The sequence below is a fragment of the Triticum urartu genome, chromosome 1A (assembly GCF_056163025.1).
Source record: "Triticum urartu cultivar PI428250 chromosome 1A, HENAU_Tu73, whole genome shotgun sequence".
Taxonomy (NCBI): Eukaryota; Viridiplantae; Streptophyta; class Magnoliopsida; order Poales; family Poaceae; genus Triticum; species Triticum urartu.
In genome coordinates, this window is record NC_141873.1 from 77,978,357 (window position 1) to 77,991,700 (window position 13,344).

A 13,344-nucleotide genomic window follows, 5' to 3' on the forward strand; every position below is an offset into this window, starting at 1 on the left:
ATTCACCCGAATTTTTGTAGCCCCAGCCCCTCCAGGTCCAGCGAACTAAAGTAAAAAATCTGTGCCCTAAAAAAAAGGTAAAAAAACCTGGAGCAATGTGTTCAGTTTGATTCTGTGCTGGAGTTAAAAAAGATGTAGAGGTAAAAGTATCCATGATTCTGTGATTGTGCGTCAATGTGTTCAGATTGAAGAAAAACTGAAATAACTAGGGGTAATATATCTATTTTCATCACGGTGCAGCATATCTGATTCGGACACTTGACAACGCGAGGCAGAGTAATAACCAGCCTTAAGTTTACAACTTTTACCAAGTATAACAATCAGTCAATGGATCACACCCCAGATACTCTCATCAGAAATGTCACGTGCCTATGTGGCCGATTCCGCAAAGGCAGCTATCAACCATTTCCTCGATGTATCTAGAGCTATGTGGTACTCTCTCCGTTCCAAAATAGATGACTCAACTTTGTACAAATTTTAGAATGGAGGGAGTATAACACTAAGGAGCTGTTCGGCAATCCACCGGCTCCGCGAAATCCGAGGATCTGCGGAGCACCTGCTCTCCTGCTCCGTGATTTTTAACTTCAGCTCCGCCAGCTCCGGGAGCGGGGTCACAGAGCGGGAGGGACTCCGAACAGGCCCTAAGTATCCGTAATGCCCGTCAACCCCATAGGGGGGTCAACTTGGTGTGCCGCATTACCAGCTTATCTCTGCTGCCCTGCTGCGTTCCTTCGGACCCGAAAGGGGTACCGGCGGCGGGAACCGTTTCCATTAGAGGGCCCGTTCGGTTCTGCCATAGCAGCTCCTTTGACAGTGGCAGGAGATATCTGTCGCTTACTGGAACTGCGGGTACCCCGTCGACTGGGGTCTGATGATTCATGTGCCTGCCCCAACTTTTCGGTGGACGCCAGGATGGTGTCGCTCCGATTGCTTAGCTTAGATATGCTGCTTGTGTCCGATGAGGGTCTTTTGACGGTTGGAGATCCCGGGGCTTCATCTTCATCTGTGATGCTGTCTTCTATATCTGAAACCAGGGAATAGCAAAGATGGTAAGTTTCCCGGGGCTAACATATCCCTGTGAAGTCTTTCATTGCTTCACAGACAGTACATGAAAAGCTACAAGGGAAAATAATACACTTCACTGAACTGGATTAACTAAATATCCCAGCTGTGCTCAGTCAACAAAGGAACTAGGACTAGATTCCAATTTTGGGGTTAATGTGGCCAATAACATGGCTGTTTAATAATTTGTTAATTGAAATATTAAGACAGCTCGCCCAAGGAAAAGGGGAAAGACCATAGGACGCATCTAACTGCTACTCCCTCCGTATCAAAATAGATGACTCATCTTTGTACTAAAGTTAGTACAAAGTTGAGTCATCTATTTTGGAACGGAGGGAGTACCTTTTAACTTTCAAGTTTCAACAGTAATCTCTTGAGTTCTGTAATGCAACTTACCTCGGAAGCTGTTCCTGTGTTCCTTCATGGTTGGGTACATCCTTGTTGTCTTAACAATCTAATGCTTTAGTGTGGCTTACTGTTTGTTACTTCCCCATTTATGTTCTTGACTCTAGAATTATGTAAAGCATTGAAAACCACCAGGCGCAGATGAAACTTAATTTGAAGGTAGACCGTACCATATTAATTAGCCTACTATGCATGACAGCCATATATTTCCACAAAAGGTCGGCCATACCAGATTTAGGATGAACCAGACGAGCAGCTTGCCAGTATTTCCCTTTTGCCTGACCATAAATAGATACACTGTAAGATGTATACAAAAATAGACAACAGTTTAAACTGTGGTATATAAGTAGAATCCATTCCACAACTGGTCAAGGATCACCTCAACGGCCTACTACAAGCATTAATCAACAAAATGTATTCAGAAGCTAGAACCTAAGCATTAGAAACTTACCGCCGAAACAGGTACAGTCCAACCTTTAATGATGGACCAATCAAGTGCAGGCCTCAGGTCCTTTTTCTTAGCAGGATGTTGCCCGCCTTCACCCATGGGAGGATCCAACAGCATTACCTGTAGAAAAATGTCAAGGACGAACACGTGAGTTATTGTCCCCGGTTAACCAGCATGAAAACATGGAGATTAAATGATACTCCCTACTAAAGTTGTACTAAGTGAGCGGCAATTAATATGGATCGGAGGGAGTAACACAATTCGGCCCACTTCATATTTTAATTATTGACCAGAGCATGGAAGTTCATTTGGTATCATATTATTTTGTGTCATCTTCACCAGCAAGAAAGTTGATTGTATTATCAGCCCCTAAAGCTATTGGACCACCAGATAACAAGCACAAAAAAATGATTGAGGTATCCACATGGCAGTAACATGAAACATAGTGGTCCACGATAACAGCGAACAATGAGAGAGTTAATGACAAGCAGGAGCTAATTTATGACTAAAACAGCAAATTACTAGATGTTTACCTGAACCACATCTCTACTGTTCAACCTAATAATTTCCGCAGTCCAGTAACAATCTGAACACCGCCAGTCAACCTTGTCACCTACTTTCCAGGTATCACAAACACTTGCAACAAGCTCATTCTTTGGAAAGTGCGCAGGAACTTGTCCCCCCCTATACCAATGAGGAAAGGCAGGACGCAACATTATTTCAGTACTCTCACTTGATTTCCCTTCCCCGCATGCTGGGCTGAGTGGGTTCTTTTGAAAGACTCTGATCCATTCATTCTCTGCAAAAGGGCATGGACAGTAATGATATGAGGTGCACAGAAAACCAACAGTTATAATCTTGGTCAGATTCAAGTGTTCCAAGATTTTCTGGTGTCTAGTATAAAGGTAATTAATCACGGCAAGACATAATTGCACTACATGGCTACGGCCAGCAACTGTCCTGCCCCCACTCCCAGACAAGATAAACATTTGGGCAAGAAAGCACATGCTTTATTGGGTACTAGACAAATGTTAGTGCACTGGTTGATCAATTGTCAGGTAAATTGGAATGCAAGGTATAGCCAGATGTTTTCATGTATTACTAGCTCTGCAGATTCGAATACAGGCTTTGCAACTTCCTGTTCAAACATCAAACCAAACTCATCAATTATGATCTGTACAGCACAAACCATTTTGGGGGAGATATAAATAGAGAGATCACATGGTTTTTCAAGCACTGCATGATCCATCTCATTAAAGGTAAATAGTGTTGGCCAGGCATCATACATGATCCATTAAAAGCTTGAGGCAATATTATAAGATTTGTAAAATACAGATGTTTCTTCATTATATTGTAGATTCCTGCTCAAGGGTACCACCTACAATAATGTTTAATCGTCCAAGCAAACATGTGGCATATTTCTGGACTGACAAAAATTTAAACGAAAGATAACTATATCATATATATAGAGAGAAAACGTGTATAATTAGCAGGTCTACTTTCAAAAATTGGGTGCATGCCGTAAAATATATCGGCTGCCTCCAGGGCCTCAGTGGTGTACAAGAGGATAATTCCAAATACAAATTATGTCCACAAAACAAAAACAAGGTGCTTGCACCAATATCCTTAAGCTAAAAGTTCAAAAATGAGTTTTCAAATTGATTATTGCACATGGTCCCTTCACGATCCCTTCAAGCAAAAGGTTATGTGGAAACGAAAAAAACAGAGCTTCTGTAAAAATATGCTTGCCTTCTTCAGTATAGTCAATATACTCCAAGTAATACTCAAGGTGCCCAGATTCTGTGACACGCATATCAATAATCTGAAAAAGAATTAATACAATATGTGTTAGTAAAGCCCTATACCCCACCATGGAATGAATAAGGAGAGAAGTGTTATGTTTGTCATCCAAGAGATCATGGTCAAACGATGAGAGTCTACATTATTTTTTATTTAAAAGTAGTACCATACTAGCATGATATATTGGAAAGAAAAAGCTTCATCATCTATGTTTGTAATATGTATTTCAGCACACATCGGTTTCAAGATCTTACGGGTTTCAGCTCTAGCCTACCCCAACTTGTTTGGGACTAAAGGCTTTGTTGTTGTTGATAGACTTCAGGGCTACAATAGCAAAGCCTAGATGTGTAGCATAGCTTTATAAACAACTCCCTCCGTGCTTGAAAAGAAGGCGTATAAATTTTGTCTGAAGTCAAATGGTGCAAAGTTTAACAGAGTTTGTAGGAAAACTATATAAATTTTTAGCCCGTTTGACTTCAGACTAATTTATACGCCTTCTTTTCAAGCATGGAGGGAGTAATGACAAGAGTTCAACTCTCACCAACTAATCATTGGTGGGCTGTTTGTGTGGATTTCATTATGATATTCTGGTATTTAAATGGGTGACCTTATGGGTTGTGAGCTCTAAGAAGTTCAGTTTGTAATAAAAATGAAGGTTAACACATTAGGCTAGAGGAGGGCCGAAGATAAGAGTAATGCCACAGGGGCTTGGTCAGGACCTAATATAAGCATAACCAGGGGCTAAAATATGTGCAGGGGGGCAAGTGGCCAGCTCAAGTTTGGAACATGCCACATTGGGTCATGCACACGACCCAATGAAATAAAGAAATTCAATAGTCAAACAAATCCTAGAAAAAAGAAGCCTAAGAAGGATAAAGAAGTCAAGACCCCTAGAGAGTCAAGGTCAAAGGTCCACCATAGACCTTGATCTAGGTCCATAATCAATGGTATATAATAAAGTATGGTCCATGGTTCCTAGTTTCCTCTTATAGCCTTGCTTTTCTCTCCCACTAAAGGTGTAGTGGCAACTTATGTCCTTTTACGCTATTGCCTTTTGTTCCCTCCCACTAAGGGAGGTGGTGGTCTTCAAGCAACAAGGCTCTAGGCTTATATGAACCCTTGGGTCATTTATGATTTATTAGCTAGTCTCTTCTACCTAGTTTGTGCAAGAGTTTCTATAAAGAGCATAAAATAGTTGCCCGAAGCATGCATTAATGATATCCTAAGCCCCAATATTGACCCTCTCAACCAAATGTTTTTTGGATCCAATCTTAGGGCAAGTGGATTTGTATAGAAATTTAGGTGTCACTATTTCTGTCCATGTACAACGACCTTTTTTGAGGCTAGAATACACCCTAGTTGCTTCACTAGTTCACTACAAGGACAAACAAACAGAGATGATATGAGAAATTGATAGTATACCAGAAGTGCAAAGAAAATGTGGGTCACATGTACTCTGCTAGCACTATGGAAATACATTCTCTTTTAAATATTTAGGTTGTACTTATCTATAAATTTTTTAGTCAGGAAAATATAGAACAGTAAAAATTAGTGGCCAAAATCTGGCAGGCAATTTCACTAGGTAGTACTTGTGCACTTGTTTGGTACTTGTGCACTTGCTTGTTATTAAGAAAGCTCTTGTCAAGACAACAGAGCACAAGGGGTCGTCAACAATTAATGCACCACCGATTTTACGATGTACATGGAGTCAATGGAAGCTTTAAAGACGCAAAAAGAACATGCTGAGAGTAGTTGTTTGCTTCCTAAATCACTAAATTCAAATAAAAAAACATTAAATGTCCCACCTTGGAGCGGAACCATGCACCTGTGTAACCCTTAACAAAAGACTTTGACTCGGCAAGATCTCCAACTTTGAACGGGAGAATTAGATCCATATCCAGCCAATCTAAAGGCAGTACTAATAGAAGAAACAATGGGTGTTAGCACAATGTTGGACTTATAGTACTTCCTCCATTACAATAGTTCACATCACACCATGTGTGCATATAATAAAGCGCTAGTTCTAGGAAAAACTAATATACCATGCGTAACACTAGTAAATGCCATATATAGAATGGAAACACCAAAACAATCACAAGCATGAGTTTGTAGTATTTGAAGAAAAGTCATCAAAGGCCACATGCAAGCATAGTGAAACACCCAAGACCATGTACAACTATAGTAAAACAAACAACAGAAAAAATGGCGAGGCAATACGATGAAATAACAAAATATATGAAACATCAATGTACAGAGCATCGTCAAAACAAGCGCAACCACTAAAGATCACACGCCCTTCTTTTTGTTTTAAATTCTTGTTACTCTTGGCCTATTTATTGTACACTCCAATGTAGAGAGCATCGTCAAAACAAGCGCAACTACTGATGGGCTGACTCCTAGGCTGCTGGTACACTCCAAGGGCATGGCTGTCAAATATTATCATATTTATTTTGATTATCTTAAAAAGTGGATCATCTGCTTTTCAGTATTACACACTCATGATGTATCTCACGAGAGTATATCACATGCCATTGTGAAAAGAAGTGATATCGGGGTATTGACAAATAGACTTATACAGTAACAAAAATATAAAAGATGAACCTGAATACCAATGACAAAATCCATAGGAGCAAAGTAATTAGACCAACAATACATTCAATCATCACAACCTCCAAATGGTACAAATATTTTGGCTCTCACAACCATTTCAATCAATTAACTTGAATTCTTGTTTATACAAAATAATAATGCTAATAACCTAGCCTCTTGTCATCTCAAATGATCTAACTACTTCTACTCCCTCCATCCATATATATATATATAGGGCCTAATACGGTTTTTGGGACAGCCTTTGACTACTTGTAAGATTTATAATATATGAGATGTATAATGTGAAAATTATATCATTAGAAACTCCTCCCATGTACGAATTTTCCGGTATGCTTTGCGTAACTCGCATGTCATATATTATTGCTCTAACATGTGGTCAAAGTTAACCTCGAAAAACGCATTAGGCCCTATATATATGGATAGAGGGGGTAGCTTGGATTGGTTGGTTTACTTGTGTTCTCTCTAGTCACAACGTGACTTTGTATAGTATATCACCCCACGTCCAAAAGGTTTAGTTTCATATAAGAACACTTTGCTCACACATATTAGCAATCTATCTTAGACAACTTCATCTTAGCTTAGAATGGGTCAAAGTCATTGTATACTTATAAGAACTCACACCAAGTTGGTTCCACTAATTTCTATGCCACTTTTGGGTGCATCCTCACTATATAGGCTGAGCTGATCTTTTGTGCATTTTGATACCATATGCATATTTGTAAAGCATTTCCATCAAGTAAAAGATGGTACCAAACAACAGAAATACCATCACGCAAAACTTAATCGGTCAGGAGTCCCTCTAACTAACCTAGTAAATACTGGAATAAGTTGGTAACTAGGTGAAATGAACTAAGCTACTAACTAGCTGGCTATAACTTATCTATAAGCAAATGACTAACCTAACAAATAGAGGCCAAAAAATTCATCAAAAAAATACTAGCATGGATCAATGCCAAGGGGTTTAGGCTTAATAGAACCAAGACCGAGTATGAGGTGTGACTTTAGGGTTTAGACCGAGAAGTTAGTTTATAGGGACATATAATGCCTAGGAGATACTTGGGATCAATGCTACAAAGCAATGATGTATCAATGGGAATGTTAGCCACAAAATCAAAGCGAGATGACAATTAGACATGTGATACTATATGGAGCAACATGCTGGCGTATTAAGAGACAACACATCCAACAATGAGTATCATGCGTATGCTAACGTGAATGTATGGGCATGCAATCAAGGACTGAATTAGGAATGAGGGTATTTGTGAATGCTAAGGTGGATGTATGGGCTTGCAATCAAAGCCTGAATTAGGAATGAGGGAAAATGTGATAAGGTAGGGGTGACACTAATTGAAAAGAAGCTTGTCCAACACCGACTAATGTGGTTTGGACATATCCAATGAAGGCCTGCAGAAGCACCAATGAATAGTAATTATTCTAAAGAGCAGCGAAAATACTAGGGGGTATGCGGCGACCAAAGTTGAGAGGGGAGGAGGCGGTACAAAGAGAGGATTGGAATGTATCCTAGGATTTGGCTCTTAACAAGATTGCATGGAAATCATGGTGACAACTGTACTATATCAACAATTACGATCGACATAAGGGTAACTACGAATAATAATGTAATTTTTGCTATTTTTTAGTTGAATAAGAAATAACTTTTTTAAAGTCAATGCTAAGATCCATCAAAGGTCTAAACACACTCATTTGTACAAGCACAAAGCAATTAAAAAATTCATCAAATGACTAGACAAAACAAATTGGACAATCTCACAAAGACAAGCACAACTATTTTCATATATCATACTCCCTCCGTTCCTTTATATAAGATGTATTGTTTTTGACACGGTGAACAAGGCACATGGTTATGAACATGTTAGGACAAAATTACCCTTAGCAAATGTGTGGTTTGTGGCAAGTAAATCAATTAGTCCAGGAAAGTATGAGATACATGCTTTCCTTCTTTTGCTACAAGAAGAGATACAAACAATCAAGAAAAAGATACTTCCCATTTTATGGACGACTAAAAAGGAATTACAAGAAATCCTATATACTTAAGAAGTTCACCCCCACTATCTAATTTATCTACACATGCAAGCTATCCACGTCACCCCACATGCCCCACACATTCCATCTCAGAAAAAAAATAGTGCGACACAACTTTTACTTAATCATTAATCGTTTGTTCTTCCACTAACACTTTTATTTATGGGATAGGGGAAAGGATCAGCTGTCCCTTGGTTGTTTGTTCTTCCATCTTCTATAGTAAATGAGTAGTCAAAGGGCCCGATGCATGGGTAACACAGTGTTTGATCTACACATCTCATTCTTCTCCTATTTGTAATTGAGTCGTCTCCACCAGAATTGAGCTCGGAGGTGTTTAGCCTCATCACCACACCGAGATGGATATTGATGCCGCGCCTCAACGTCGACGGTGCTACGGTACTGACGCACGCCCACAGCGCCTACCTGCTGCCCTGCTTCATCTTCGCCAAGTCACGACACCATGCCTGGAAGGCGCCGCCGCACTCCTACAGCGCGTCCCTGGTGCCCCACGTCCGCTTCGCTTGGCCATGATGTCAGGCCTGGACGGCGCCGCTGCACGTCCGCTGCGCCTCACTACTCCTCGCTACAACTTCGGCCTGCCACGACGTTGCGCCTAGATGGCGCCGCCGCATGCCCGCAGCGCCTCTGGTGCTCCTCATTGGCTTTGCCTGGCCAACCATATCTGATCGTCCGCACCGGCTTTGACCGTCCGGCACTACCCTCGGCACCCACCCCACACCGTTTCAGCGCCATCAAGGATCGTGCCACTACCCGTCCCTTGGTCCCTCCTCCCTTTGCTTTGGTGTGGAGCTCAGCGAGCGAACAACATAGTGTACGCTGGGAGAGGGAGAGGAGAGGGTCTTTACAGTTCTGCTTGCCTCTTCCATTCTTATTCAGTTATCTCCATCAGACATCGCTAGCACCAACGGACATGGTTGTAAGCTATTCTCCTTGGCTATTATTTCGATGTGGTAGTTCTGCTTAGTAATGCACACGAACATATGATGTTTTTTGCTTGCCCAGTTGTTTGCTTCGAATGCATTGTGAATTCCTGACTGATTGGTTTAATTCTAGGCTCATTCTTGCAGACGTTCAGGAATGATGATTGTTGTTGCTGTTCTCGGACAGTAGGTTTCAGCCATTGAGAAGTCCACATATAAACACAAGACTAACTTCATGTTGTATTTATTTATTTCACTGTATATCCCCTACTTCCTCTCATTTTTCCTTCTCTGTGAACATGTTTATTCAGATTTCAGAGGCAACAAATCAAATTTGAACATGTTTATTCATATTTTGGAGGCTACAACTCTGTTGATTTTTTATCAGATCTAATCACCACTTCACCATATAGTAGGTCTTTAGGTTTTTCTCAGTTATTGCATTTTGCAATTTCTGTCCAATGATTAATGGCGTGATGAACATAACAATGGCTCTTCGGGGGATAATTTAGTATTGACTATCGTTTTGATGGCTGCAATATTTATCTTTGTGGATATGAGTCAAGTTGGATTTCAATTGAAGCTAAAATTCCAGTTGAGTGGCACCAATATTTTTTGTTTGACAACTCCTCATCAATCTTCCTTTTGCCTCTTTTTTGTGAAATAATTAAATATTCCTTGAATTACTAAATTGCAAACTTCAAAGATTCAATAATCCATAGTAAAAAATAATATTCACATCAGTTTATATGCAGATGTTCCCGCCGCAACGCGCGGGAAATCATCTAGTTAAAATAAATGCATCTTACATTGTGTAATTTTTGTGAAAAACAAATACACCTTAATACTCCCTCCGTTCCTAAATATTTGTCTTTTTAGAGATTTTAAATGGACTACCACATACGGATGTATATAGACATATTTTAGAGTGTAGATTCACTCATCTTGCTCCGTATGTAGTCACTTGTTGAAATCTCTAGAAAGACAAATATTTAGGAACGAAGGGAGTATAAAGGAACGAACAGAATATAATGTGAGATTTATTAATTTTGAGTGTAACTTTGAGCACAAATTAAATAACAAATATTACATCCGGTCCAAAATATAAGATGCACCAATTTTCAAAATTTTGGATTAACTTGCATCTATATCAATATGAAAAGATTCAAAAATTAATCTCGGCCATCAAACAATGTCAATTTTACTATCTAGATTGCTTAAATGGCACACGCTCAACATTTTAGCGTAAAATTAATATCATACAAAATACGAATATCATCAGTAATCACATAACTAACATGCTTAATATCCAAGCTAATATGAGTGTGCAATAAAAATTTCTTCATTTCAAAATAAAAATTTGAACTAAGAGCGCGACACTCATTTTGGTATGAAAAGAATACTAAATATCAACATACAAATTTACTAGTTTCAGTAATAAGAGTACGATACTTCGAGTATATCTTATACCAATAGGTTTTCTAACAAACACTGTTTTTTCTTTTTTTTTCTTTTTGCCACAAGTGATAAATTTGAAGACATCACAAGATACACACATGCAATTTTGTCTTAACCAAGCTTAAGCCAAAAAAAATATGTTGAAACAAGCTTAAGCAATATGGGGTTTATCAACAATCAGGAAGGAATAAAAAATCACTTAATAAAATATCAATTTGTCTAATTCACATTTAGATGTTTTATAAGAATGTTATATCTAATCTTCTACAAATAACGTAGCAACAAGGAACAAAAAAAAAGCCAGGACAAAAAAAACAGGTCACAAACATGGTAGACATCAGATTAGATATGACATAACTATGTCACATCTAGATGTGTCCTAAATAAACCCATAAATATATAATCTCGAAACATGAGAATCTGATCTAAATCCAAACAACTCACTATAAGAAATAAAAAAAAGAAATACAAGAATAATATGAAGAAGAAAGCAAAGATTGTCAAATCTTATAAAGAAAAACCATGAACCTAACAAGCCAATCAACACCAATACTTTCTCTTCAGCCATAAAGAAAAAGGAAACCCGTTTGAACCCCAGATCTAGACGAAACGGGATTGCTGAAACTTTTGGCACGCCAGTACGGACATGAGGACTAATCAAAGATCCAAAAAGAGCCCAAAAAGATGGGGAAACACGCAAACAGAACGCAAGATTGGGGCGCTGGGATGGGGGAGGGGGCGCACCTTCAGCGCCACAGAGCCGGCAGGCCTACTACTCTCCACCGCCGCCGCACGCTCCAGAATCGGGATTAGCGAAGGTAGCGTCGTCGTCCTCTGGTCTTCTTCTACGGCGGCGGCGGGGTGCTGCGCTGCGTAGCCGCCGCTATGGGGGCATTTATCGAGGAGTTGTTAGCGCATTATTGGGAAGCAGATATAGATGCGCCGGATTCTTGCCTTCTTTTAACGCGCATTATGCGACAGCGTTCGTGGGAGATGGAAGCATCGCGCTGCTTATGTAACGCCGTCGGTTGGGGTTCAAGGCCGCGCAGGGGAGAAAGGGGCGTTTTGTTTGGCTCCAAACCGATCCGGCGTGGCCCAGTACGAGATTGTTGCTATGGCTCTCACCGGCCGCTAGCGGCGAAATCACTACTTCAACTCCCCTAATTGCGTATACAGTGCGTGAGAGTTTTTTTTTTCATATATCCGTTTATTTAAAATATATTTTATCTCTCAAACCGTGCGTCCAAATCTTGAATCGATTTTATCGTTGGATCCCTCGCGTCGAGATCTTCAAAACTAGATCTTATGTTGATAGGTTTTTATGAAAAAAAATTCATGAAAAAACGAACGAAAAAACCGAACCGGGAGCACGGGTTTTTCATTCCGAAAGAGGCATGCCCGTACCTCTCACGAAATCACAACCGTGCCTCTCGCGGAAGCAAAACCGTGACTCTCGCAGAAGAAAAAAAGAGAAAATAATTTTTTTTCCGTTTCCGAGGAGGCACGGCCGAGACTCTCGTCAAAGCACAACCGTGACTCTTGCGGAAGCAAAACCATGACTCTCGCGAAAGGAAAAAAATATATATAACACGGTTTTTCCCTTTCCGAGAGGCACGGTCGTGACTCTCGCGAAAGTACAACCATACTTCTCGCAGAAGCAAAATTATGACTCTCACGAAAGGAAAAAAATAGAAAATGCGTTTTTTTCGTTTCCGAGAGGCACAGCCGTGACTCTTGCGAAAGCACGCCCGTGTTTCTCGCGGAAGCAAAACTATGACTCTCGCGAAAAAAAACAGAAAAGCGTTTTTTTTGTTTTCGAGAGGCACGACCGTGCCTCTCGCGGAAGCAAAACCGTGACTCTCATGAAAGAGAAAAAACATGTTTTTTCGCGCAATTTTTTTTATTTTTGATTGAAAAGATAAGAAGACCGGTGCAAAACCAAAACGTTGAAAAAACCGTTTAAAAAGACAAAAACGCGTGCGGAAAAATAAAAAATAAAATCCAGAGAAAGCGCCCAGAGCACGACACATGGCGAATGGCCGAGAGCGCGCCAAGTGGCGCTGATCGTTACGATGCTCCTGAAGGAGCGCTCATTAACTAGTTGTTCCCCGCTAGCGGGCAACCTAAAAAACAAAAAGCCCCCGAACGGGCCGAGCCAGCTGGTTTCGTACGCTTTGCTAAAATAAAAAAATTGGTTCGCAAGATGGCCGTCTATTGTGATTGTTTTGTGGGGTGGAAGATGGCTCAGCTGCAGTGTGGCTAGAAGTGTGTGGGTGCTCTTATGAGCTGGTCGAGAATATATGGGTTCGAACCAGGACAACAATGCAAAATTTTGGTTGTTCTGTTGGGGAACGCAGTAATTTCAAAAAAAAATTATGCACACGCAAGGTCATGGTTATGCATAGCAACGAGAGGGGAGAGTATCGTCTACGTACCCTCGTAGACCGTAAGCGGAAGCGTTATGACAACGCAGTTAATATAGTCGTACGTCTTCACGATCGACCGATCTAGTACCGAAGATATGGCACCTCGGCGATCTGCACACGTTCGGCTCGGTGACGTCCCGCGAACTCACGA

At 40.4% G+C, this 13,344-nt stretch overlaps 1 protein-coding gene across 3 annotated transcripts; it reads right to left on the bottom strand.

Moving 5' to 3' along the window:
* Positions 1–244: 244 nt before the first annotated feature.
* On the bottom strand, positions 245–11,881 carry LOC125548283 (uncharacterized). 3 transcript variants are annotated; one of them, XM_048711942.2, is made up of 7 exons: positions 11,512–11,881; positions 5,521–5,621; positions 3,665–3,737; positions 2,449–2,714; positions 1,919–2,035; positions 1,697–1,745; positions 245–1,024 (listed from the first exon to the last, which is right to left on the bottom strand). In XM_048711942.2, the coding sequence occupies exons 2-7, from the start codon at positions 5,608–5,610 to the stop codon at positions 705–707; spliced, it is 915 nt and encodes a 304-aa protein (XP_048567899.1). In that variant the 5' UTR covers positions 5,611–5,621; positions 11,512–11,881; the 3' UTR covers positions 245–704. The 3 variants fall into 3 exon arrangements, with proteins under 3 accessions (XP_048567899.1, XP_048567893.1, XP_048567905.1); XM_048711936.2 differs by having other exon boundaries at positions 5,521–5,633; positions 11,512–11,880; XM_048711948.2 differs by lacking the exon at positions 5,521–5,621 and having other exon boundaries at positions 11,512–11,880.
* Between the last annotated feature and the right edge of the window lie 1,463 nt (positions 11,882–13,344).

Excerpts from the sequence above, each read along its gene's own strand:
- LOC125548283 (XM_048711942.2), bottom strand. The coding sequence starts at position 5,610 with ATGGATCTAATTCTCCCGTTCAAAGTTGGAGATCTTGCCGAGTCAAAG. Across the intron at positions 3,738-5,520 it reads GTGCATGGTTCCGCTCCAAG|ATTATTGATATGCGTGTCAC; the intron begins GTGGGACATTTA and ends ATTCTTTTTCAG. Across the intron at positions 1,025-1,696 it reads TCTGGTTCATCCTAAATCTG|ATATAGAAGACAGCATCACA; the intron begins GTATGGCCGACC and ends CCCTGGTTTCAG.